This window comes from Aspergillus ochraceoroseus (assembly GCF_002846915.1).
Source record: "Aspergillus ochraceoroseus IBT 24754 chromosome Unknown P175scaffold_5, whole genome shotgun sequence".
In the NCBI taxonomy this organism is placed as follows: Eukaryota; Fungi; Ascomycota; class Eurotiomycetes; order Eurotiales; family Aspergillaceae; genus Aspergillus; species Aspergillus ochraceoroseus.
The window spans coordinates 1,801,159-1,826,024 of NW_024468480.1; the positions used below are offsets into that span (position 1 = coordinate 1,801,159).

General features: G+C 47.8%; 9 protein-coding genes across 9 annotated transcripts; 6 read left to right on the top strand and 3 right to left on the bottom strand.

Annotated features, from left to right (window-relative positions):
* Window positions 1–282: 282 nt before the first annotated feature.
* On the bottom strand, window positions 283–632 carry P175DRAFT_0502390 (uncharacterized protein). Its single transcript, XM_040897372.1, has one exon. It carries the CDS (start codon window positions 568–570, stop codon window positions 403–405), a length of 168 nt encoding a protein of 55 aa, XP_040751635.1. The 5' UTR covers window positions 571–632; the 3' UTR covers window positions 283–402.
* Window positions 633–2,302: 1,670 nt separating this feature from the next.
* On the bottom strand, window positions 2,303–3,633 carry P175DRAFT_0439225 (uncharacterized protein; the record flags this gene model as incomplete). Its single annotated transcript, XM_040893949.1, has 3 exons — window positions 2,303–2,519; window positions 2,582–3,098; window positions 3,225–3,633. 3 exons carry the CDS (start codon window positions 3,631–3,633, stop codon window positions 2,303–2,305), a joined length of 1,143 nt encoding a protein of 380 aa, XP_040751636.1.
* A 2,115-nt stretch (window positions 3,634–5,748) lies between these two features.
* Window positions 5,749–7,618, top strand: lap1 (putative aminopeptidase). Its single transcript, XM_040897373.1, has 3 exons — window positions 5,749–6,257; window positions 6,327–7,073; window positions 7,130–7,618. The coding sequence occupies exons 1-3, from the start codon at window positions 6,072–6,074 to the stop codon at window positions 7,361–7,363; spliced, it is 1,167 nt and encodes a 388-aa protein (XP_040751637.1). The 5' UTR covers window positions 5,749–6,071; the 3' UTR covers window positions 7,364–7,618.
* A 220-nt stretch (window positions 7,619–7,838) lies between these two features.
* On the top strand, window positions 7,839–9,254 carry P175DRAFT_0439959 (F-box domain protein; the record flags this gene model as incomplete). Its single annotated transcript, XM_040893996.1, has 1 exon — window positions 7,839–9,254. The coding sequence occupies one exon, from the start codon at window positions 7,839–7,841 to the stop codon at window positions 9,252–9,254; it is 1,416 nt and encodes a 471-aa protein (XP_040751638.1).
* A 735-nt stretch (window positions 9,255–9,989) lies between these two features.
* P175DRAFT_0533236 (inositol monophosphatase family protein) lies at window positions 9,990–11,048 on the top strand (the record flags this gene model as incomplete). The annotated part of the gene is made up of 1 exon (XM_040900035.1): window positions 9,990–11,048. One exon carries the CDS (start codon window positions 9,990–9,992, stop codon window positions 11,046–11,048), a length of 1,059 nt encoding a protein of 352 aa, XP_040751639.1.
* Window positions 11,049–12,080: 1,032 nt separating this feature from the next.
* On the top strand, window positions 12,081–16,592 carry chsB (chitin synthase class II). Its single transcript, XM_040897374.1, has 6 exons — window positions 12,081–12,330; window positions 12,412–12,774; window positions 13,177–14,900; window positions 14,960–15,144; window positions 15,195–15,361; window positions 15,423–16,592. Exons 2-6 carry the CDS (start codon window positions 12,536–12,538, stop codon window positions 16,339–16,341), a joined length of 3,234 nt encoding a protein of 1,077 aa, XP_040751640.1. The 5' UTR covers window positions 12,081–12,330; window positions 12,412–12,535; the 3' UTR covers window positions 16,342–16,592.
* A 238-nt stretch (window positions 16,593–16,830) lies between these two features.
* P175DRAFT_0502403 (SAC3/GANP domain protein) lies at window positions 16,831–18,950 on the top strand. The gene is made up of 3 exons (XM_040897375.1): window positions 16,831–17,200; window positions 17,258–18,539; window positions 18,592–18,950. The coding sequence occupies exons 1-3, from the start codon at window positions 17,128–17,130 to the stop codon at window positions 18,806–18,808; spliced, it is 1,572 nt and encodes a 523-aa protein (XP_040751641.1). The 5' UTR covers window positions 16,831–17,127; the 3' UTR covers window positions 18,809–18,950.
* A 902-nt stretch (window positions 18,951–19,852) lies between these two features.
* On the top strand, window positions 19,853–21,938 carry P175DRAFT_0524503 (uncharacterized protein; the record flags this gene model as incomplete). Its single annotated transcript, XM_040899371.1, has 4 exons — window positions 19,853–20,337; window positions 20,408–20,825; window positions 20,885–21,026; window positions 21,141–21,938. Exons 1-4 carry the CDS (start codon window positions 20,139–20,141, stop codon window positions 21,936–21,938), a joined length of 1,557 nt encoding a protein of 518 aa, XP_040751642.1. The 5' UTR covers window positions 19,853–20,138.
* Window positions 21,939–22,060: 122 nt separating this feature from the next.
* On the bottom strand, window positions 22,061–24,666 carry P175DRAFT_0558440 (uncharacterized protein; the record flags this gene model as incomplete). The annotated part of the gene is made up of 4 exons (XM_040900841.1): window positions 22,061–24,002; window positions 24,068–24,465; window positions 24,525–24,595; window positions 24,657–24,666. 4 exons carry the CDS (start codon window positions 24,664–24,666, stop codon window positions 22,154–22,156), a joined length of 2,328 nt encoding a protein of 775 aa, XP_040751643.1. The 3' UTR covers window positions 22,061–22,153.
* Between the last annotated feature and the right edge of the window lie 200 nt (window positions 24,667–24,866).

Consider the following 24,866-nt stretch of genomic DNA (forward strand, 5'->3'; position numbering starts at 1 on the left):
AAATCAATGCTGTAGATGATGCTATGGTGTGACCCTAATAGTACCAGTAGTACAGAGTACTGAACCACCAGCAGTATCATCATCATCCCACGCGCAGTATTATTACCTTCATGAAGAGAGAGGGCTTGGCCGGCGAACGACTCAGATGGATACGCTGCTCCCCTTTCTTTCGTCAATCTCCCATTCGTGCATAGCTCCGAACTCTGGGTTGCAACAATGGCGTTCCAGAACCTGCCTGGTCCTTTCTTGCCTAGTACTCTGGAGAAAACCAACCTGACTACTGGTTGCCCCAGGGAGGATACAATACATATCTCCCCGCGAGAGGCGAGCAAGCAAGTAACGGGCTATCTCGGAGCCCTGGGGTGCCAATCCAGCCACACGGGGTTGTTAGCGGCGTGGATGTCAGAAATTTAGCGCGGGGAAAGAAGAGAGACCGGTTACCAGTATGGTGTGTTGCATGATTTCTCTTCCGGATGCGTTAGCACGAGCGTGGGGATGGGGACCTGGCCTTGTTGAATTATCCAGGCATCTCTGGAGATGCATGAGGAGAGACAGCCAGACAGACAACATGATAGGAGTGCTTTACCTATATTGATGTGCCGAGGATGGCGCCGACGCCCACCCGCGCCCCCAAAGAGTGCGGGAAGATGTTCGATCGATGGATGCCGGGTTGATTGCCCACCGAGTAAGACTGACTGCAACTGGAGCATTAATCGGTCCGGACCGAAGCCCGACAGTTCAACTTTGAGTATACAGAATGAACACTGAATGAACAGCCCGGATCTCGTCTCGAGATCGATACCTGTGAGGGGAATTGGCTTGGCTGCCTTGCTTAGCCGACATTGGATTCTCATAGTTCGTACCAACTCTATTCCAGTTTGCCGGCCCACTGCCTACCCCTACAGATCGAAAAAGAGGGGGGGGGGAATAAGATTGATCAGTCAATATATCAATTAATAAGATCCTTACATTAACTACCTGCTTACTCTCTTGTTTACGAATCATTACGATATGAGACGTACTTATTGCGGAGGACCAGATTTTGCGATTCTGGGTTTCCAGGACATTGAATTTAATAATCCTATTGATCTTTCTCCCTCTAGTTCCCCTCGAGGTATTCATGCATCCCTCGATCATCCTGACTGGCCGTCGACTCCGGTGTTGTCTGAACACCCTTAGGGACTCCAAACCCGAACATAGAGTACTGGTACACAGACCAGGAAAGAACTCCACACGAATCTCCAGGTGCATTTTTTCCATCGAGCCCATTAATTGGGTAGTCATCGCCGAGGACACGCTGTGCGCCGGTCACCGGTCGCCGCGACTGTACCACCCACGGAGAACGGGGATGAAGGAACCCAGCTTGTCGTTGCTTGTTACCGCTATCTATTGACAATAAGGAATCGACTGATGGCTAGATATCGTAGACCTTGAAGACCAAGACCAAGTCTACCTAAGACTCAGGTAAGGATTGGGAGACCATCACATCAGTCTCTGCCATTCAAAAAAAAAATCCAGCAAAGAAGCTTGAAAATAGGTACTAGCGTGAGAATAACTAGCGGTTGCCTTGATTATACTGACCGTATTAAACCCTCCCTTCCAATTGTGTGCTCTGCACGGAGTACTTTCTAGTGCCAGGTACTACGTATCTATGTATCTGCGTAGGATATCACAATGGCGGTCTAACAACTCTGCAACCTACCTAATTGTACGTGGTACCTCAGGTATGATATGTGGTGAGCGAGCGAGCGAGCGAGTGAATGAATCAATCAAATGGTCTAATAGTGCGTCGAGATCAAAATCCTGAATCGCGACCCAGAAAAGAATCCGCTGCGCTGCGTAAAGTTCTATAATGATGTCAGGTCGGTATCCCTTGCAGGTCTTGACTTGTACCTTAGGTAGTTGCAGCTAGTTGCAAACTTGGTTGCATGCAGTTCTAACCCTTGGCGAGGGGCAAGATACCACCTATGACCGCAGGCGGGAAACGTTCATGTTGACAGTGGCTTCACTGGATACTAGAACTAAAACTTGAGCTCGAACGGGAACGGCACACCTCCACTCCGTAATTAGGGCAGTTTCGGTCTCTAGGATATGCGGGCATGAATTCACTATCTTACAAGTGTATATCCTCTTTGTTGTTAGAGAGACAGGAGAGGAGCATGGAATCGCAATCTAATCTGGAAATCATGACTCTCCCGTCGCCCACCAAAGTCTCTACGTTTTAACCCAGCTTTCTATGTTCCAAGTCATATGCAGGTGTTGCGGCGTTGTCTTTGGAGAATACTAGACCCTCTCGTGCAGCTTATACTTGCGACCAGAGGGGGTTGGGAAGTTCTTCACCGGGCTGGAACATCGCTTCTTGCCGGCAAGTTACGGGAAGATGCGATAGTAAGCCAGCGCCGGGTCTAGGAGCTGGGGGGTAGAACCCAACGTATGCCTCGCGTCGAGCAGGTTCTCCCACCGTGACTGACCATGTATGGAGCCCATAATAAGATGCTATCGAGTGTACCAACCAGCGACTATGTTGAGAATAACTGGTCAGCTCAAGTTCGCGGATTTGTTAGAAAGAAGAATCCCTCACCCAAATCCAGCACCGCGGTCGTCAACGAGACTCTCGAACACCATTTTCTCCCCGTCGTGTTCATTGTGAGAACGCATGGCCTCGCGCATAGCCTGCAGATTGGCCTTACGATCGGGCGAGTCATGCGTCTGCCCGTTTCTACCCACGAATACCACTTCATCCTCGGAATCCTCGTCGCATGAAGATGGCGCATCTGCGAGGCCATCCTTGGCACGAAGAAGCTGCTTCTCATTCCATCTCTGGATAAACTGACGGATGTCCTCTTCGATATCCTGAAGCATACCGCGCGCAGCACGAGCATGCTTCAGCTTCAAACGCAGCTCCTTGGGAATGCGATGCTTCTCAACCTTGGCACCGTCTGCAGCCTGTCTGGACGAACATCGATCCACATGTGCATAATGAGCATCCCACAGGGGAGCGAGATAGTAAGGCATGGGCTCGTGGCGGGTGTGCGTTGGCTGCGGAAGCCAGTCCTTGGGAGACGGGGCTTCCGCCCAGGGATTATGCAGGAGACGATCTTTGATAAAGCAAAGCCTGTCAGCTCTTCTGTATCCGCAGAAAAGGCAGTTATACACATCAAGCCCGAGAAATAGCAGCCTAGGAAAATACCCTAGTTGCGTATCCTCGACCGATCAAGACGTACCATTCTCCCAGCGTTGTCTGCGACGACTGCCATCCTTTCCCTTGAGCAGAGCCTCGCGTCTTTTGAGACTGTCACGGCGAAGTGGTTCCCGCCGTCGGAAAGCCACATTCGGTACCTGTCTTGTATCTTTTACGGGCTGACCTAAGAGCTTGACCCTTGGGGTAGAGTCCAGGTCCGTAACGGGAAGAGGGTCGTCTAGAGGAATGGACAAAGCGACAGAAGCCCCGCGTAGGGCTGTGCGTGTGGTGGTCGACTGTGCAACGCCACCTGTAGGAATTGACTCCGTGAGAGTCAGATTCTCCAAAGACGCAGCGGCTTGTTCCGTCCAAGCTGAGATTAGCCGGGTCTGTTGAGACGACAGGTTACCCCTGGCATCGGCTTGAGATGGGAAACTCGGATGAATCGCCATATCGATATATGCAGCGCGAGTATGCTTCGAACTTGGGCGGAACTTGAGACGGCTAGGGATTGCTCGAGGCTCGAGGAGGGTGGCAAATTGCGCAACTTGCGTGACAAAAATCGACTCTTTAGTTTTTTTTTTTGAGGAGTAGGAGGTCTTAAAGACGACAAGAAGCGGGGGGGGGGGGGGAGATAAGAGATGGGATCCTGTCTGTACTCCGTACAATGTACATTGGCCTTGTCGCGTTCGGCGATCATGCGCCCGTCCGTTCTCCTCCGCCGCGTTATTGTACCAGGAACCCGGACGCGATTTTCAGTTGATCCACTCATTGACTCACAATGGAGTCACGGGTCAAAGTATGAATGTTTATTGGCCAGTGTTCAGGATTAGCCCTAGCCCGCATTTCCTAAAACAGTCATGGGTTCCAATTATGACTCGACCATTCATTCAATCATTGTGATGCTGCATGGCGATTCAAATCCAGTCTGGGACTTTGTCCGGAGCAGGAACGGAGAGATGGAAAAAAACGAGCCCTGGGGGCACGTAAAGCCTCCCCTTCTACTCCCTATACCGTGCTATGTTCAGGTGGCCTATCTACCATCTGCTACCTGAGTGGTTGATGTCATAGCTGAAGATGCCCCAGGACTCTACCCTGTAGTTTATTTAGGTTATTCCTGAAGGTAGGAGGACCCTTTCTTTGCTCGCAGCTATGTCGAGGTACTGCGCGGTTAAGAAATTACTGTATGCTCCCCCAGTTTCCTTTCTAACTCGATTTACTCTCTAGATTCTCCAAGCAATACATAGTTCGTAGATATACGGCAGGGTAAGAGCTGTGTAGGATCCAACCAATATGATCAATCTCTCAACGCATGCCTCGCATTTCCTTGGGGAAATAGTATCATTTTCGGATATTGCGGATGTAAGCCCTCATTCTACCTCAAGATTCAATCTACAAATAACCTTATACCATCCATCGTATTTGAGATTTACTTGCTCCGGAATAAACTGGGAAAGGTATGCTCCCTCACTCTACGGAGTACATTATGAGGGAATGCTTTCTGAGAGTCGTGTTAGTACATACTAGTCCCAGAATACACTGCCCTAGTGTCAAGACCCAATTCTAGGCCTCGTGGAGACGAAAACCATCCAAGGAGATAGATTAGCAGAGTACGGAGTAGTTATGTTCGAAAATAACTGGGTTGGTCTTTGAGGAGCTTTGGCGTTAAAAACTAGACTAATAAAGAAGAAGAGCATCCGCCTATGGTGTACTCTGTAGAGAGAATATTTGAACCTTCTAGGAAATAGTCTTCCTTTCCAACTCAATGTTAGCGACTTTATCAGTAAATTATCTGGCAGCCTGAATGATGTGTTGGTCATGAAGCCTGCACGACTTGGCTTCATGTTAGGGACTCGGCCACTCGACAGCTTCGACGGGCCAAATCATGAAGTCTAGCCCCCAGTAATTGTTGGACCTTGCGGAAGAGCAACGACAAGAGAGTCTTGCAATAGGAGATAAACCAGGATAATTTAATAAAGGGGGGGAAACAAAGAAGCGATTGGCATTTCCTCGAGCACGGATTTCTTGGCCAAAACATAGATAGGTCAGGGGTACCTGCCCATTGTTAAAAAATCTAGTACAGTTGAATCTCGAGGAGTCGCTACCTAATTGATACATTGTACCAGAGTACGTCGGGAGTACATCCAATTTAAATCGGACATGAGACCCTAGAAATATTCAGCCCAATGCTTGATTGAGTATCGTAATAATAAGAAGAAGGGATGTGTGATTGTAACCGTGTTGTGGATGTCAAGACCCAGAGAGTCCAGACCTGGAGAATCCCCACCAGGTACCCGCTCGCTGTTCCTCCAGGCGACATTGAGCATTCCACTGGCGGTAATTTGATCATCATTGAATCATAGATGATGAGCCTGGGCTGCTGGAGTCTGGAGAAAGTTGCAAGTGGAATCGAACAAGAGCATTAATAGTCGAAGGGATGATGATGGATCCAGGCGATACGCGGGGGAACCTGCTAGTCCCTTTGGGGCTGTTGGGAGTGTGACCCGTCTTGGTCTTACATATCATTGAACGCCCTGCTCTTATTTAAACCCCCGCCCCGAGCGCATTTGTGACACAGCACACTCAATTCTTATGACGAGTTGCTGCATTACCACTCCCAGATCTGCTCTGTTATTATTATTGTTCCCATATTAAAGGGGATTATTATCTGCTAGGCCGATTTTCGACGGCTGAAAGACCGTCGGTCGGTAACTGTCGCCCCAGGTGATTCCTCGGTCCCTCGCCTGACCGCACCAGACCCCCCCAATCATCCGAACGACAGCACCCTTGTTGGTTCCGAAGACTGTCGATTATCTATCAAACTATTATTACCTTCATGTTTATATCCGTATAGCGATCTTTACACAGCCATAGGTCTTATATTATCGCCATGAAGATCTCGAAAGCTCTTGCGCTTAGCGCAACGGCTTCCACCGGAGTGTGGGCCTATGCTATCCCGCAACAGGACGTGATGAGGAATCCGCATATCCATCACGAGCAGGAAAAGTTCTTAATTGAGCTGGCACCTTATGAGACACGATGGGTTACGGAAGAAGAGAAATGGGCTTTGAAATTGGTACCTTCCTATCACCCGATCCGCCTGGAGACTTGCACAGAGATCATAGGTTGCTAACAACTGGTTAAGGATGGCGTGAATTTCATCGATGTTACGGAGGAGCGAAACACCGGCTTTTATCCAACCCTGAACGCCGGTAGCTATGTTCATTATCCCCATCAGATGCAGCATAAGGGCGATGTGCTATCGCTCATTCAAGGGCTCGAGAAGAAGAACATGGAGGACCACTTGGAGGTGTTCACTTCTTTTCATACTCGGTACTATAAATCAAAGACCGGCATTGAGTCAGCAACATGGCTGTTCAAGCAGGTTCAGGACGTTATCACGCAGTCAGAGGCAGCGGACTATGGCGCTACTGTCGAGGAGTTTTCTCACCCGTGGGGACAATTCAGTATAATTGCTCGAATTCCCGGTCAATCCAACAAGACAGTTGTTTTGGGTGCTCATCAGGATAGCATCAACCTCTTTCTTCCCTCTATCCTGGCTGCTCCCGGTGCTGATGACGATGGAAGTGGGACTGTCACTATCCTTGAGGCTTTGCGTGGTCTGCTGCAGTCAGAAACCATTGCCCACGGAGAGGCAGCAAATACCATCGAATTCCATTGGTATTCGGCTGAGGAAGGCGGCATGCTTGGCTCCCAGGCTGTCTTTTCACAGTATAAGAAAGACAAACGGGATATCAAGGCTATGATCCAGCAAGACATGACAGGTTACACTCAGGGTTCCCTTGATGCTGGCCTTGAGGAAGCAATTGGAGTCATGACCGACTACGTGGACGCAGAACTTACAACATTCGTCAAAGATATTATTACCACGGTGCGTTAAAGCAGTAATCATTAGCTCCAAGCTATTACTAACGATTGCCATCATAGTATTGCGATATACCATATGTTGATACCCGATGCGGCTACGCTTGCTCTGACCACACCTCTGCGAGCAAATATGGATACCCAGCGGCCATGGCCACAGAGTCCAAGATGGAGAACAGCAACAAGCATATCCACACCACTGATGACACCATCAAGTACCTGAGCTTCGATCACATGCTAGAGCATGCAAAGCTCACACTTGGCTTTGCTTATGAACTAGCCTTTGCTCCATTTTGATGTTCTAATGCCCCAATGTTGAATTAACGACTGCAGCCGTGGCTGAGATGCCTTGATGTACTTTATGATACATGGAGACCTGTGGTATTTTTTAATGTGTGAACAATTGGCGTAGCCGGTTTTTGTTCCTCCACCGGAACTCATACTCTTGAATAGGATTTAGAATGAACACCCCATAGCCTCTTCCCAAGTTTAACAACTTTCTTTTCAGCATTTGTAATTTAGTTAGCCGACGATAGATATAAAGATCAGGAAATACCTGGAGTAGATAGATAAATCACGTGTATCGCTAATTAGGCTAGTTGGGGGCCGGCCTGGAGAGGAGTCTGACTGAACCCGTCTCTTTGGGTGACGAAACGGTGGCGCCTTGATGAAACACCTACCACTAAAGTTCCAACTAAACATGAAATTGTCCTCCTAATGTCCTCCCGAGTGGCCCTCTGGCTCTATTGGTTGTCAATGTGATGAATCTGCCATGTCGTGGAGCCGAGTCCCGCCAGAGGTGTTTGAGTCTATCCTTCTGTATTTGGACCTGCAAAGCCTGCAAAACCTCCGCCTGGTAAACACGTCCTTTAGCATCCGGTGTATAGGACCTCGCTTCCAGAGCTTCTTTAAAAATGTGAAGACGGATTTGACAAAGTCCAGCCTCGAATGCCTCTCTGCAAAAGCATCACATCCCACAGTAAAGCACTGGGCCAAACACTTGACTATTGTTGCAACTATATACGATCAGTGCGAAGTCAAGGAGGCATTGGCAAACAGCCAAAGCAGACTCGAAATTGAAGATACAGAAGAAATTCTCAGAGAGATTTCCTCTATCCAAACTAAACTGCTTGAACTCCATGAACAGGAGACAAGTCGTGATGCACTACCAGATGAGTTTATCATAAACCACCTGGTGTTGGCATTGAAGGGCTTTAAAAGTCTGTCCAGTATCAAACTAGACGCGTTCGTTATAGATGGCTCTGGCAAAACCCTGCCTACCACAAAGGGACCATGGCAATCTGTATGGAAGCGAGCGTCGCATGTGCATTACCTCGCCATGTCAGCTATCTTGGAGAGTGATGCTGCAATTGAGAGCTTAGATGTCTTTAGTCAGGCTCCGCGTTGCAGCATCCCTTCCGCAGATATTACAGCCCTTCTCTCCAAATTCGATCCAAATGACTTTAAGACTATTGGTGCTTCACTCAAGAGTATCGCCCTCAGCATCTCCACTCGGGTGGAAACTGAGCTTCAAAAAACAGTATCGTTTCCCTATTATCGACCTCCTGGTTTCCACGGACTCTTAGATGCAAGTGATCCTCCAGCACTATCTCACGATAATTACCCCGGTGTTGCTCGGTTTCTGCAGAACAGCCCTAATCTAAGCACGCTATATCTACATCTATATCGCACTGTAACTGGGAATATTCAAGCATACGACCAGCTTTTCACCACCATCACCCTCACTGCCAACCTCCCCAAATTGGAAGTGTGCTCCTTATCGGGACTGTATGTGACGGACAAGGCCATGCTCAAATTTCTCCAAGACAGTTCGCTTCTTCGCCATCTCGAATTAGACGAGATAGAACTCACATCTGGACTATGGGAGCCTATCTTCAACTATCTCAGCGGGATGAGTGCCCTGGCATATCTCCGTCTCTCCAGCCTCCGGAGGGAAAAGAGGATCGTAAATCTTCAGCCAGTCTGGGGTGATTGGCCACTTTCGTCGGTAGCCTTTGCCCAAAGAGCGTTGCCAGTTAAGGGACCGATGGTGCATACCAGCGAGTTTAATGCAGAGGACCTGGAACGGGGTCTGACGTTTCTCCCTACACCGCACTCTCGTCTGATCGGCTCCACGCAACTCACGAGGTGGAGAAGACGACGACGAAGAGAATATGGAACTCCATAAGATTTTTTTCCCATAAGTTGTTGCCATGGTGTTTTCATATCATGTCAATCTAGAGTACCGCTCGTAGGACTTATTTTTGGTTGGCTTGTTTGTTGACTATCTGGGACATCTAGAATACTGACATATGTGCTGCTGTTATACTAGCACGTACTTCTACCTACTTTCACCCCCAGTTTTGTCTTTGAATGCTGGCATACTGCGGTATTTGTGGGAGAGATTTTCTATGGGTTATATACTTGGGCGCGGCTGTCCCTTGTATGTATAGGTGTGAATAATATATATCAGGAAACACTTTGCATTAGTAGAAATACTAGGTCAACAATACCTGTGAAATACAGCATCTTTAATCCTTTTATTCAGTTCCCCATGATATGAGGGATTACTCTAGTATACAAACAGCAACCAGTGGGGGTAAATAATAGGTATGTGGCGCAATGATCCACGCCTTGTCTTGGCGCAGGAGCATTTCACTCCGGAGAAGATTGGAGTCATAAGTTTTGCCTCGCCTCCTAAAGTTTCTGATTAATTACTCTCCTATTGAAGCAGCAAATCAACTTGACATTTACCTTTCTTTTGCTTGTTAATTCATCTACAGTCTTTTCTGCGTGTATTTTAATTGCTGGGAGATATTGCCTGTCCCCGTGCCTGACCAATTGGAGCTTGCGTTCTAAACGTGCTACGGTGTCCAAGCTGCATCCAAAAATTGTTGGAATAAAAAAATATACCTCATTTAAGATGGACCCTACCCATCCATATGCCAAAGAACTTGAACTAGCATGTTTAACGGTTCAGAGAGCGGCACTCCTCACGAAAAAGCTCCTTGCGGCCGTCGACAAGGGATCGTTTGACAAAAGCGATGACACCCCAGTGACAATTGCTGATTTTGCTGCTCAATCTCTGATCATTGCTGCTGTTCACCACATCTTCCCTGAAGATGATATCGTGGGCGAGGAAGATGCAAAAGCCCTGCGAGCGGAGCCCGATCTTTGTGAAAGAACCTGGGAGTTAGTTTCCTCTACCCGTCTTGAAGATGAGGAGAGTGAAGCTTTGCTTTATGCGCCTAAAACGAAAGACGAGATGCTTGAGTTGATTGATCTTGGGGCTCAGGGTAGCTGCAAACCGACCGGTCGTTCATGGGTTTTGGATCCAGTGGATGGCACGGCAACCTTTATCCGGGGTCAGCAATACGCCGTTTGTCTAGCACTTGTGGAAGACGGACAGCAAAAGATCGGTGTTATAGGCTGCCCCAACCTCAACCTAGAAACGGGCCGCATCCACGAGGATATAGCGGATCGAACCGGGTATGGTTATCAGGTGTTTGCCGTTGCCGGTCAGGGTGCATGGATTCGGAAAATGGGCACCGGAGCTCTGCTGCCTGCTCGCAAAATCGAGCCTAAGAAGCAGATCACAGACCCCAAGGAAATTGATTTTGTCGACTGTGTTGCAGCCACATCGTCCGATTACGCTATGCATGGGCGCCTTGCATCCCATTTAGGGGCATCCTGGCCGCCCCCAACTAGTCTCTGGTCGGCGCAACTGCGATATATTGCCATCGCCGTCGGAGGGTGTAATGTGCTCATTAAGATCCCGCGCAAGGCTTCTTATCGCTCCAAGATTTGGGACCATGCAGGCGGTATGCTGATCGCCCAGGAGCTGGGATGTGTTGTCAGCGATTTGGAGGGTAATCCGGTCGACTGCAGCCTAGGGAGAACACTCGCGGGGTGCCATGGAATGATAATTGCCCCTGCTTCCATCCACCGCAGGCTTGTTGAGGCTGTGAAACAAATCCTGTGAGACAGTGGCAAGTCTAGAGTCAGACATATGTGGAAGCTGGTTACCGTTTTATTTCTTGTTTTGAGATTCCCATTGGCGAGAGGAAGATTGGCATGCGCAGACCCGCGGGGAAGAAAATCTTGGGCCCAGCTGTTTCTTTTGCTTTGGTTTAAGCTGCAAGATGATGCTTTCCCTTTATGTACTTGTCAGTTCCCGAACCCTATGGAGCTTTGATACTTTGTTTCCATTCAGCCTGCGCACCTGGCAGAGTAGATCGACACAGGCGTGGATAGAAGTCATTTCAAGCCTTGGTCTGGTAGAATTAGAAAAAGCGGAATCCCAGACACATACCATCCCGGAAGCGCTGTGGCGGATCAGTTTGTGAACCAGTGAGGATGGTAAGATGATGTTGCCAGGAGATCATAGTAAGAAATGCGGGGGTGATGTTGGAAATCTCGCATTATAAAAATAGAAGAGTGTCCAGAGAAGAACATTCAATTATACTTCATTTTTCTCTTTCTCCCCCTCCCTGAGAAATCTTTCTTTTACTCTGCCCTGTCAGACGATTGGTTGTATCACTGTATTCCAGCTATTTTCATCATGAGTCCCCCGTAAGTTCCCATCTTCGAACAGTTCCTCCCTCCGCCACATTACTGCATTTAGTGTAAACCCAATCGTGACTGGTATCTACTGGTATCTACTCTCTTTTAATTCTTATCATTATGGAGGATCGCCAATATATATCCATGGATCAGTTGGGCTCGGAAGGCTACCATGGAACGAGTAATGTGGTTGATTCGATCAGTTTGGATTTCCGCTGAGCTCTCCACTCAGTTATGTTATAGTGCCTGGTAAAAGAAAATTGAAATTAATTCATGACTGGTTAAGCAAAATGCAAGGAACAGATCAATCAGTCGCCCCGCTGCTCCTACTAATACCTGTTGCCCTGGTGACAACCCGCCGTCTCCGCGCAAGCTGCATGGTGATGATTAGCTGCAATTGTTCCAGGCACCAGTAATGAAGGTAAACTATCAAAGAGCAGAGGAAGGCTAAGGCAAATTTACTCCATCCAATTTCCTTCTGTCTTTGTTCCTCCTGCCAACCCACATCGTTGCTCGTGGTCTTTTGTTTATGGGTGGCCACTGGATTTCCATACAAGAATCACTCCCCGCGTCAATTCCTGGCTGTCGGCAATCCGTACTCTCTAAATTCTGGACACCCTGCTGCCCATTCTTGCTGGTCGCCTAGAATCCATCTTTGTTTACTCGTTTCCTTCTAGGGTGCGCTTATTTGTGTCCTGACGGTAAGTCACATTCTTTTCCTTCCTACCTTCAGCAGGACAACGGCCCAGCAACGGAACTAACACATTCCCCGCGAAATTTAGGCTGAACTCCTGTAGGTTGAGATTGTCTCAGTCTCGCCGGAAAGCGACAGAAATTACCGAACATCCACGGGAACACCTTCGTCAGATAGCATGACCGCTTGAGTTCTGTAGACAAACTATCGTCATGAGGCCTACACCCTCACGCATACAGCCGCCGCCAGCGAACTACGAGGAGGAGCCGCCAGCTTATAGCTCATACTTTTCTGACCACGAAGAATCTCCGATGGTGATGGGACTCCGTCGTAATGGAACCACTATGCGCTTGCTTCCAACGAGCTCGCAGGTGGAGGAAGAGAGGAATGCTGAAGCAGGAGCTTCCTCGATGTATGATGAATATGGAGATTCCTTTAGCGACACTAATAGGTACGTGGAATTTGTTTATCTGGGTTACCTTCACTTCCTTGGATACGGCATGCCGATGATTTCATCTGGTATCTTGCCCTATACCCCGGTTACGATACCTCATGTGGGCCTGTCACACCACGTCAAGCTGCGCTTGAAAGCGTTTGAAGTGTCTTGGTCATATTAGCAATATTGTTGAGGATTCGGGGGCGGGACTCCGGTTTGCCCTATAGACCTAACATCCCCAAGTCTATTTCCCTTGTTGCCTTGTTTGTTCTTGCTCTTCTGTGTCACAAATAAGAAAAAAAAAAAAAATTCATTGCACAAGAACTGGGAGCTTCTGATAAGATTGTGGTTTTGAATCCGGAAAATGTCTTATCACAGAAGAAGACCTCGAGCTAATGGCAATGTTCGGTGTGGCAGGGCGGACAACAGATATGAAAATAGCTATTATGAATATGAGGAGGAAGAGACGCCTTCACGCCCAGCATCAAGCATGAGAAATGTACCGACCATCCCTCAGCCTGCAGCATCAGCTGTGAATGATATGCACTTTTCTTCTCGGCCAGCTTCCCCGACAAGATCTTGGTCCCCCACTCGTGGCCCTGACTGGGCCAAACCGCCCGCTCCCCCATCTGTTGCAAGTTCACAATATGAACGCGCAGATCTCAATGGCAGTCCACGACCAGGTACCCCGAGTTCACGATACGGAGGCAGCCCAAGGCGGCCTCTTCCACCAGCCCCATTGTTCTCGCGCCCGGCAGGCTCTAGCGTTCAAGATACAAGCATCGATATAGGCGACGCGGACGATGTATTCGGCGGTGGAGGCCGAACAATGCATTCCAGACATGACACACAAGGCAGCATTAGATCTTTCACGACCGAATCGACATTTATTACTGATGAGAAGGAGATGGAAAAGGTTCATTTGGACGAAGAGTATGATGAAACCAACAGCATGGTTGATCCCAACCTACACTACGGTCCAGCTCCAGAGAAACAAAACCGACGGGGAGTTCGAGACGCACAAATGTCTAAAAAGGAAGTTCAACTGATTAATGGAGAACTGATTCTGGAGTGTAAGATTCCCACAATCTTGCACAGTTTCCTGCCTCGTCGGGATGATCGAGAGTTCACCCATATGCGATACACTGCTGTGACGTGCGATCCAGATGACTTCACGCAGAGGGGCTATAAGCTGCGTCAGCAGATTGGCCGAACAATGCGTGAAACCGAACTATTCATCTGCGTAACGATGTACAATGAGGATGAAATCCACTTCACCCGTACCATGCACGGTGTCATGCGGAACATTAGCCATTTCTGTTCTCGTTCCAAGTCTCGGACCTGGGGTAAAGACGGATGGAAGAAGATCGTGGTTTGCATTATTGCCGACGGCCGTAAGAAGGTCCATCCAAGAACTCTCAACGCGCTGGCAGCCTTGGGCGTCTACCAGGAGGGAATTGCAAAGAATATTGTCAACCAAAAGCATGTAAATGCCCACGTTTATGAATATACCACCCAAGTGTCACTTGATTCCGACCTCAAGTTCAAGGGAGCTGAGAAAGGAATCGTGCCCTGCCAAGTTATTTTCTGTCTGAAAGAACATAACCAAAAGAAGCTTAATTCACACCGTTGGTTCTTTAATGCCTTTGGTCGGGCTCTCCAACCGAATATTTGCATTTTACTGGACGTTGGTACTAAACCTGATCCAACCGCGCTGTACCATCTGTGGAAAGCGTTTGATCAAGATTCCAACGTTGCAGGCGCTGCAGGCGAAATCAAGGCTAGTAAAGGAAAGGGAATGCTCGGTCTTTTGAATCCTTTGGTTGCAAGTCAGAACTTCGAATACAAAATGTCCAACATTCTCGACAAGCCGTTGGAGTCGGTTTTCGGTTACATTACCGTGCTTCCAGGCGCACTTAGTGCATACCGATTTTTCGCTCTGCAGAACGATGCAGAAGGCAACGGACCTTTGAATCAGTACTTCAAGGGCGAAACGCTCCATGGCAAAGATGCGGATGTTTTCACAGCCAACATGTACCTGGCAGAGGATCGTATCCTGTGTTGGGAACTGGTAGCGAAGAGAGAAGAGAGATGGGTTTTGCGATTCGTCAAGAGTGCTGTTGGAGAAACTGATGTTCCTGGTACGCGCTTGCTCCGCAGGTGGACTGTAGAAAAGAAATTGTGCTAATGCGGTGCCTAGATTCTATTCCTGAATTCATTTCCCAGCGCCGGCGATGGCTGAATGGTGCGTTCTTTGCGGCCGTTTATTCCATCGTCAATGGCAAGCAACTGTGGAAAACCGATCATTCGCTGCCGCGCAAGATTCTCCTCCAGATTGAGTCGGTTTATCAGTTTATGCAGTTGCTATTTACTTATTTTGGCTTGGTATGTTGTTACCCTTTTGTTTTCCGGAAAATAGCTAATGAATCCGATAGGCGAACTTCTATCTGGCGTTTTACTTTATTGCTGGCTCACTTTCCGATGAAAGGATTGATCCTTTCGGTCATCATATGGGCAAGTACATATTCATTGTGCTGAGATATGCCTGTGTTTTGGTCATGTGTCTTCAATTCATTTTCTCGATGGGTAATCGACCGCAAGGGTAAGCTTTATTTTTACGCTTTGTTTTTGGTGCTTCGGGGACTGTGCTAACGACTCTTCAGAGCCAAAAAACTGTACCTTTCTAGCATGATTGTGTATAGCATCATCATGATATACACGTCATTCTGCACCTTGTATTTGATTGTTCTCGAGCTCATGGCTAAAACAGGCCATGAATCTGGAGATAGTGCCAAATTGACCGTAACCAACGGGCTCTTCGTGAATATCGTGGTTGCTATGCTTTCCACCGTCGGACTCTACTTCTTCACCTCGTTCCTCTACCTCGACCCATGGCATATGTTCACGTCATCTGCCCAATATTTTGCGCTCTTACCCAGTTACATCTGCACTCTGCAAGTCTACGCGTTCTGTAACACCCACGACGTGACATGGGGAACGAAAGGCGATAACGTGATCAACAACGATCTGGGAGCCGCGCGCATCATCAACGGCTCGATTGTCGAAGTCGAAATGCCCTCAGAGCAGCTCGACATTGATAGTGGCTACGATGCTGCACTCCGCAACCTCCGGGATCGCCTTGAAGTCCCTGAGCCCCCCATTTCCGAAAACCAGCAGCAGGAAGACTACTATCGCGCTGTGAGAACATACATGGTCTCCGTCTGGATGGTTGCCAACCTCATTCTCGCCATGGCCGTGTCTGAGGTCTACGGCGTCGACTCAAATAGTACCAACATCTACCTAGCTATTGTGCTGTGGTCTGTCGCTGGGCTCGCCTTTATTCGCGCCGTTGGCTCAACTACCTACGCGATTCTGTATGTGATCCAGAAGATCGTCGAGGGCAAGACCAAATTCGACGCTGGAAATCTCGCCCACGCAAATGATCGCGCTGCTGCTAGCGCCATGGGCACGAATTCGACCTTGTCGTACGGTAGCAAAGGCTTGAATATGACGGATAAATTGCATGAGGCGAAATGGTCTATGCAGAGGAATTTCCAAAGAGCCATGTTCTGGAAGAAGTGACGACCTCTTTTTTTTTCATTTTCTCGCTTCTTTTTGTGTATGCCCTTTGTATTCCCCCTTTTTTGTGTTGAATGTCTTGCTTTTAGTTACCCTCCCCGCGCCTTTTTTTTCTTCTTCTTTATGATGCAAATATTGCCATGATATGATTGATGGATGGATGGATGGAATGGAATGGAATGCAATGGATTATTAATGGACAAATGTATTTATTTATTTATGGACAGATATGTAGCAATGCTCATGAATTACTGATACTAATGGATTGACTGGGGTTGATGATGGATCTACTCCGTATATCCATCTTATGCATTTGTAGATATTGTACTCAAATTAGGAACTGTCCAGCAGCGGCCGCTACGGGAACATCGTATTTCCGGCGGTTAACTAAAGGCCTACTATCAAATGACTAAGCTCATTTTGAACCATACGGCAAGTCAAAGCATCCAACTACGCAGCAAGAAAATACTCTCCGCCACCATAAGCGAGTATCTTCTCAACCTCGCATCAAATCATCACTACGGTTTCCACCTCAAATCAACCACCCCTCCTCTTCCTCTTCGGTTCTCTATGCCCTTTGTTATTCATATTCATATATTGCCCGACCCTTTTTGGCCTGTAGAACCGATCCTTCGACCGTTTTCTCTGTCCTGACCACCCGTAGCTTTCTCTCAGACCGCGTCTCCCAATCACCTCAACTACCTGCTCTCCGTCCCCTCTTTCTTTTCTTTTCCGCTATTTCTTTTTCTTTCAATCTTCACGTTCTTATCAGCTTAGTCTTAATTCAAAATGAGTTCTGGAATACCACCCTGGCGCGTTACCGCGTCAGCAACTGCCACTGCTCCTGTATACCAAAATCATGGCAAGACCCCCTTTTTTCTACAAACATGAAGCAAGTTGGTGCTAACTCCAATACCAGCCACTCCAGCGTATATACCAGTTCAAGCACGACGTAGCCTTGCACAGCCAACACCAGCAAGCTCCACCCCAGCCTCTACATCCGCTTCATCGCAGCCAGCACCAGCACCAGAACCAGATAGCTCAGCACCTCGCAAACGATTGGAGTGGCCAGCCCCTGTGCGCATGTATGTACAAAGAAGTTTTGCTCCTGAGAATCAGATATCCGGTGTCGCCAGGAAAGAAATGGAGTTGAAATTAAGGGCGATTATAACAGACGCAGCACAGAGTGACACGTTGGGGAAAATCGACTGGGAATCTCTGCCTTTGCCTCAGATCATGGTACAGAACGATAAAACTCGTGTTCTGGCTAACCCAGAGGCATCCAACTGGGGAGCACCATTTGCTGCTCATGCACCAAAGCATGAGACCGCAGCCGAGGAGTTATCGCGGAAGAGGAAGTCGGCTGAGTATCAAACGGATACGAACAGCTACCCGCCGTGGAGACAAACTAACAAACAAAATGCTTTTGAAGATCGAATCTCTTATTCCCCAACTGACAAGCGACAACGGATAGATTTCAAGAATTCAAGTAAGTCCAAAGCTAATCTGGAAATGCGAAAGAAACGGTTCGAGGATCCGCGGTCTGGTTATGCGTCTTCTCCGTCATCTCGCGGTGAATCCCCTACCCCTGGCCCGCCCTCTGGTCCTGTGGTTGGAACATGCCAAAACCTGGAGAAGAACTACTTCCGGTTGACGTCTGCACCGAAACCGGATACGGTCCGTCCACTTCCGGTTCTCATGAAAACGTTAGACCTACTCAAGAAGAAATGGAAAAGGGACAACAACTATGGCTATATTTGTGATCAGTTTAAGTCATTGCGGCAGGATTTGACAGTGCAGCACATCAGGAACGAGTTTACCGTCAATGTCTATGAAATACACGCCCGTATTGCTCTGGAGAGAGGCGATCTTGGTGAGTATAATCAGTGCCAGACGCAGCTGCGAGCTCTGTACGCCCAAAATCTTGGAGGTCACCCGACCGAGTTCAAAGCGTATCGCATTCTCTATTTCATCCATACTCGCAACTGGACGGCCTTGAACGATGCACTGGCGGATCTAACCCCGGCAGACAAGCGGAACCATGCTGTGAAACACGCATTGGATGTGCGGTCTGCCCTTGCTCTTGGAAACTACCACCGCTTCTTCCAGCTTTATCTCGATACTCCAAACATGGGGGCTTACCTCATGGATATGTTTGTGGATCGTGAGCGACTGTCTGCACTTGCCGCCATTTGTAAAGCGTAAGTCGTGTACTCCATGATGGTTTTGGTTCAGTGCTAATTAGAGATGTAGATACAAGCCAGATGTAAAAATTCGTTTCATCACCGAGGAGCTGGGATTCGAGTCCGACGAGCAGAGTGCGCGGTTCATCCTTGACCATACTGCAGAGGATCTGCTCCAAGAAAAGGATGGCATCGTGAAACTGCTTACAGGAGGCAGAGCCGCCCAACTTTTTGAGCAAGCGAAATCCGAAGCCCACCGCGTTGTTGATATCAAAGGACAGATCTAGTTCAATTATTCTTCACTCACAGCGCTCCCGGTACTACCTTTTCCATGCTCGGTTTTCGACCCGACCCTCCCCCTCCCCCCCCCCTTTTTTTTTTTAATTATTATTCCCCGTCTTCTTTTATTTTCTTCTCGCGACCTCCTCCCAAGCGTGTGAATTTTCTGCTCACGCCTGGGGACCGTATCGTATACCCCCACTTGCAAAAGCATCGGTAGTGTTTTCAAATTCTCTCGACCTAGTTTTTTTTTTTTTTTTTCTTGGTGTCCGGAGTGGTATGGAAAGATATTGTTGAATATACTCAACAAACAAACATAAGTCGCTCAATATTATCTACATTTCATTACTATAAAACTGGTTCATTCTGCATGAAAGAGTAGTTCATACAATAAATACAGGGGAACTCAGCTCAGTATAAAATAGATATCATACTTTGTAATTTAACTCCTCCACTTATAGGTAAGTTTGGGTAGGTCTTGTCTCCAACTCCTTGCTTCGACAGCTGCATTAGGGTTTTATAAGTAGTTGTTGGTCAGGTTATCTTGAAGCCCTAACTAACCTCTTGTATAAATAATTCTAAAAAAGTTCCTGTCACATTTCTATATTAGATGTATAGATGTGTATCTATTATACAGTACAAACTCAGCCTTTTGCCAACATAAGAGATTTAAGAGTCAAGAGTATAACTATGTATACACCAGTTTGCAATCAGCTGTAGTGGTGAGGTTGTACCAGCCAAACCAGCTTTAAATGTGTTGATATGGAGTAGTTCTTCTTCTTCTCCTTCTTACCACTTACTACTTAATCCTTCACACAACTTCTGTCAAGTACTATGCATCTATCAGTTGTTATTGAGCTATCCTTCCAGCGTTGAACTACTCTCGTGGACGACATTAGCAAGAGACTTCCTATGCCCTGCTTTCTTTCTCAATGGTCTTTGATATTATTATTATTATTTTTTTTTCCTTTTTTTTTGCAATTTTATAGGACCAAATTAACCTTCTTTATGCAAATGGAATTTACGTACGTACAAGTATGAAAAAGAAAGGGCCTGTTCAAAGACTATCTAGCTAGAGTACCCTAGATATCCACGCACTTTGCATCTTTTCACCAGCTCCAGTCTACTATATTCACCAGCTTTAAAGCCACACAGCATAGCATAAACTACCGCATATCCCCGATCCCATAGGTAGCAGCAAGCAAGCAAGCAACACACACACACAAAATACTCACTTTTAGTAATCTCTCACCAACAGGTTTCTTTCTGCTTTTCCTATTATTCTTTTCTCCCTTCCCCTGCTTTCAGCAACGGAAGTGTGAAAAGTAGCATGCAACAATGGAGACTGCAGCTATCCCTGGTTCTCCTCCCCCCTCCGCCAGGGAGAAAGAGACATGCTCCGACACCTCTGATGAAGAAGAAGAAGAAGCCTGCCCTGTGGAGGTTGACGTCCACGGCCTCAAAGCAAAGATCTACCTGAACTGCGCCGACGCAGATATCATTCCGAGCCGATACCTTGACAAGGCGGATCGATCTCGTCTGTCTTTCTTTCTTTCTTTCTTTGCTTGCTTTGCTTGCTTTGCTTGCTTTGCTTGAAACGTGGATAGATGCCCCGGAATACGAACTGACATGTTGGTGTTGTTGCTCCGGTCTAGATCTCGTTAGACGCTCTCCCTGGGTGTTCCGTGCCACGCACGACGGCCGCCAGGTGAACCTGAACAAATGGTCAAAGGTCGATATCCGCTTTCGCGGTGTCTTTCGGACGCTGAAGAGAGCTCCCGCCTTTGCCTCGGGGCTGTACGAGAGTACTGGAGAGGCGGGCTGTCTGCTTGCGGGAGGGTCGTCGTCGTCGTCTTATACCTCCTCGTTCTTCTTCTCTTCATCGTCATTGTTGTCTTCGAGGACCAGCTTCGAAGACGCAGTCAAGGCTCAAGCACAGGTTGTGTATGCGCTTATCGACGAGATTCTAACTTTGCTCCAGATCACAAGGGAGGCTGAAGATCATCGGTCGTATTTTTTTCTTCGGTGGGTATTTCGTCTCCTTTGTTGAAACGATAATGATGATATATGGATAACATATGTAGGTCTCGGCTGCTGAGCTCCCAACCCGAGTACTGGACGGGGTATCGAGTAAAACATCGCGATACTCCGTACACTGCGGGGTCGATTTCCGTGGACTATTATCCGCAACGGGGGACTCCTCGGGCTGTTGTGCCTGTGTCGATGGTAGGTGGTGGTGGTGTTTTCTTTTTTTTTTTTTTTTTTTTTTTTTTTTTTTTTTTTGCGTTGCTACATTGTACATAAATTGACTGACGACTTCTCTGTCATTGCTTTTTGTAGACAAGGGAACAAGGCCAACCGCTCAAATCGGCTCTAGAGGGAAAGTTCAAACTCCTGCTCGCGCAGTTACTCGTTAATGTGTATCGTCTCTCTCCTCCAGGGGACATGATACCAGACCAAGAAGCGTTCCTCATCGGACTCCACGGCTCTAGACTACATATTCTCCGAGCGATCTTTCCAGGCCAAAAGACCTCGAAACTGTGGTGTGGCCGATACAACCCGTCCATGCAACAAAGCGCACAACCCCAGCCTTCGAAAGCGAATGAGCGGTTCTACTATAAACCGAACCTCGAGCGCTTCTTGGAGCAGGTCGAATGGAGCCAGCTTTCGAATTCGGAGAACGAAGCCGACCCTCGTGTTTTCCAGGTCTTCGGGAGCCGGGAGTACGATTTGTGGGTGAAGGAGGAGTTTTCTGCCGCGCTGAGATTGCTTGTTGGGCTCATCATGTATCTTATGAGTGGGCAGGCTCGCTGCGGGATCCTCCAAGATATCTTTGAGCAATATCCGTATGACGAAGACGTGGAGACGCAGGGCGAGGACGGGAAAGGGACAGAGAAGGCGGCGAAAGAGCAAAAGGATGTAGAGGAGGAGGAGAAGAAATTGAAAGACATCGAGAAGAAGAAGCGAGAGGAAGACCAGGCTCGAGTGTGTGCACATGAAGCTATGAGGACGTCAACGAATGACCGTATCGGTGGTTTTGAGGATTTTCGTCAGCCATGTTGGGACTGGGTTTGGGATGATGGGCAAGATGAAGAATTAGTGAAGGACGATGCCGATATCATTCTTCGCAGGCCATGAAGAAATATTGCAAGCTTGATATGCATGACCCTTTGTGCCTTACTTCATGGATTGGCATAAACGGCTGTATTTGCATTTGTCAGTATGGCGGCATAACTAGTGCAAAAAAAAAAAAAAAAATAGCCAATTGAATTCCAAAAGATTTAAAGCCAAAAAGAAGCTGAGATTCGTTTTATTTTACATAGGCGCAGATATCCCATGGAGCTCCATGCACTCTACCTGTGGCGCCGTTCAGACTCGAACTCGGTAAACCCATCTATTCCTCTTCCATCTTCGCCACCAGTACGGAAGTATTCAGCGACAATACTGATCGCATAGACCGTGGCTGCTGTAGCGGTACTACCAACTAGCATTTTCCGCAGTAGTTCACTGGGCCCTGATTTCGGAGAAGTATTGTCACAGGGACTATGGTTAGACGATGGGCGATCAGCGGGCATTCCAAGCCCTAAACCGTTATGCTGGTGTGATGCCGCGTGAGTTGTAGGCTCATCTCCCATGAACTCTTCCTGGCTAGATGTCCTTGTCTGGGAACGGTCCACGTCCTGGCTTCCAGATCGCAGGGCTTTTTTAAAAACAAGAATATCTCCACCACCAGATACAATCTCGTATCCACCTACATGCATTCTGTCAAGGCAAGGTAGGAACTTCGCAGGGTTATTGAGGCTAGAAAGTACTTCAGTTGGATGTAAAATATCCTTTTTTAGTTGACGGGAGGAGCTAGTTTCTGCCTCTGTCACTTGGAGTGAGGATGGATCGTACGCAAAAACTCGATATACTTCAGTTGAGGTCGGTGCATCCACAATGCTGGAATGAATTGTTGATGTTTCCTCCTGAGGCAGCGATTGGATGGTGTCTCCTAAACCGAGTCCTCCACGCAACTGGTTTGCGGTGATAGATGAAGGCTCCGAAGATACATCTAATCTGCCCCCTTCTTCGCCACTTTTGCTTTGATTGATAGTGTCGTTTGTTGGAGCTGTACTCAGGTCGGAGGAATCGATTAGAACCCTCGGATTCTCTTCTTTCGCCTCAGACTGGTGGCTCAACCGCATCGACTCGTAAGCAGCTCGGATATCGCTCGCTTGTAATGAGTCTAGATCATCGTCTTTTCTTTCTTGCACAGAATCTTCCCTCGCGTGATACTTAGAAGGAGCATTCTCTCGTCTGGAAAGAAATCCTGATCTTTCAAAGTCTTCATTTAGATCCTGGTGTTCCCCTACTAGCTTTTCAGGCACAGTTTCACCACCGGATTCGAGGTATTGACCCCGATCAAACGTTTTTCCACGTCTGAGTATATTCGATTCATCCATATCTGTCGACTTCTCGGCCGTTTTCTCCTCATCTTCGGCCCTGGGTGGCCCAAGTTGAATTGCCCCGGATGAAGATTTCTTTTGGTCGAGTGAAGTAGCGGAATTGGCCTGGGATTTTGTCACAGGAACCGAAAATTCGTCCTGTGACATAATTATATTTGCTGGCTCACCCTCGTTTTTCCCTAGAGATTCAGGGACCACAGGCTCCCCAGGTTTTAAAACATCCATAGGAGATGATAAAGTGACCTTTTGGTCGACTGGTGACAGGAATCCAAGCCGTTCAGACTCAGCGTCGCATTCTTGTGCCTCTGACGGGTACACACTTTTGGTTCCTATCTGCTCTGATTCGTCCAAAGGGTTTGACGTTTTGGGGACCATACGGCCACTGATAGGATCAAACTCAAACGTAAGTTCCTTTATACTCTGAGGAGCTTGAGCCGGACTACTCTGTCCGTTTTCTGGCCGTTGTGACTTAGGGCTTGGAGCATCGTAAAAATGCGGCTTCGTACCCGCCGTTGCGATGTCAGTGGCATTCGGGGCTTTATCCAGACCTAGAAAAGACCGACATAATGCCGTGAAGGTGTTCTCGAGCTTAACACCTAATCCAAACGGCTGCAGTCTCCGTCCAAATATAGCCCCATACGGATCCGCATCTATGTCCTTCCTAACCCGCTCTAGTCTCTCCTGGGGGCGAGTCTTTTGAGCTTCCGAGTAGTCATGCACATGTGCTTTTTCATCATGGAACTCTGGGAACCCCCTAGACTTAAACCTAAGACCCCAGCTCCATCCTGGATCTTTCCATGACTGATAGTCAGTATATACCGGATCGGCGTGGCGAGGACGTTCAGCAGCTCTGGGGCGTGGCTTTGGGGGGTAGTGATATCGATGGAGCTTTTCAAGCTTACTCCATCTATCTCTGTCGAAATCGTGTCTCTGGTCGTATCTCTGACGTGAACATCCCCATAATGTGCGACTTTGAAGTGATTGCCGTTGGCAATGCGGGGGCGGGGAATAATGGGCCCGGAGACTGCTTGGCGATGATGTTCTTGGTAATCCTCGTATTCTAGTCGTGGGAAGCATGATGCTGTAAAGTGTGGTTGTGATATTGTATCAGTGCTAGAATAGTTGAGTGAACAGCTTTGACCAAAGGTGGGGTGGGTGGCCAAGTGCCACTTAAGGTCACACCCCAGGCTGATAACAGACAGGACCGCGAGTTGGATCTGCCGTAGTAGAGAATGAATGAAAGGGTGGATTTAGACTGATATATTCAAATAGGGACAAAGATGCAAGATTGCCATGAAACCAAGTTGGGGTTTGAAGTCGTTTTCCCATCGATATATAAGGTACCGCCTACGTCAGGGCCAGTATCAGCAGTACCAGCTAGTAGTACTCTCAGGTTCCTTTACTTCACCGTCCTTCATTGCCCAAGTCCTTAAGGGTCGAGGAATATTCCTGAGACCACATAGTAGGGGGGAAACAAAGCCTTGTGAAGCTTTACAGTCCTTACAAGCCAGAGAAGAGATTGTACTGGCCTGGGAAGTAGATACCTAGTGGAAAGAGTAACACCTCCTTGCTATACTGGTTATATGCAGTTGTGGGAATTGCTGTTTTATTATGGTGT

What these genes read in the sequence shown, in the direction of transcription:
- P175DRAFT_0502390 (XM_040897372.1), bottom strand. Translation starts at nt 570, where the DNA reads ATGTTGTCTGTCTGGCTGTCTCTCCTCATGCATCTCCAGAGATGCCTG.
- lap1 (XM_040897373.1), top strand. Translation starts at nt 6,072, where the DNA reads ATGAAGATCTCGAAAGCTCTTGCGCTTAGCGCAACGGCTTCCACCGGA. An exon ending in AGAAATGGGCTTTGAAATTG is followed by an intron (nt 6,258 to 6,326) that starts GTACCTTCCTAT and finishes CAACTGGTTAAG; the next exon opens with GATGGCGTGAATTTCATCGA. An exon ending in TCAAAGATATTATTACCACG is followed by an intron (nt 7,074 to 7,129) that starts GTGCGTTAAAGC and finishes TTGCCATCATAG; the next exon opens with TATTGCGATATACCATATGT.
- chsB (XM_040897374.1), top strand. Translation starts at nt 12,536, where the DNA reads ATGAGGCCTACACCCTCACGCATACAGCCGCCGCCAGCGAACTACGAG. An exon ending in TGGAGAAACTGATGTTCCTG is followed by an intron (nt 14,901 to 14,959) that starts GTACGCGCTTGC and finishes TGCGGTGCCTAG; the next exon opens with ATTCTATTCCTGAATTCATT. An exon ending in TATTTACTTATTTTGGCTTG is followed by an intron (nt 15,145 to 15,194) that starts GTATGTTGTTAC and finishes TGAATCCGATAG; the next exon opens with GCGAACTTCTATCTGGCGTT.
- P175DRAFT_0502403 (XM_040897375.1), top strand. Translation starts at nt 17,128, where the DNA reads ATGAGTTCTGGAATACCACCCTGGCGCGTTACCGCGTCAGCAACTGCC. An exon ending in TCCTGTATACCAAAATCATG is followed by an intron (nt 17,201 to 17,257) that starts GCAAGACCCCCT and finishes CTCCAATACCAG; the next exon opens with CCACTCCAGCGTATATACCA. An exon ending in CTTGCCGCCATTTGTAAAGC is followed by an intron (nt 18,540 to 18,591) that starts GTAAGTCGTGTA and finishes TTAGAGATGTAG; the next exon opens with ATACAAGCCAGATGTAAAAA.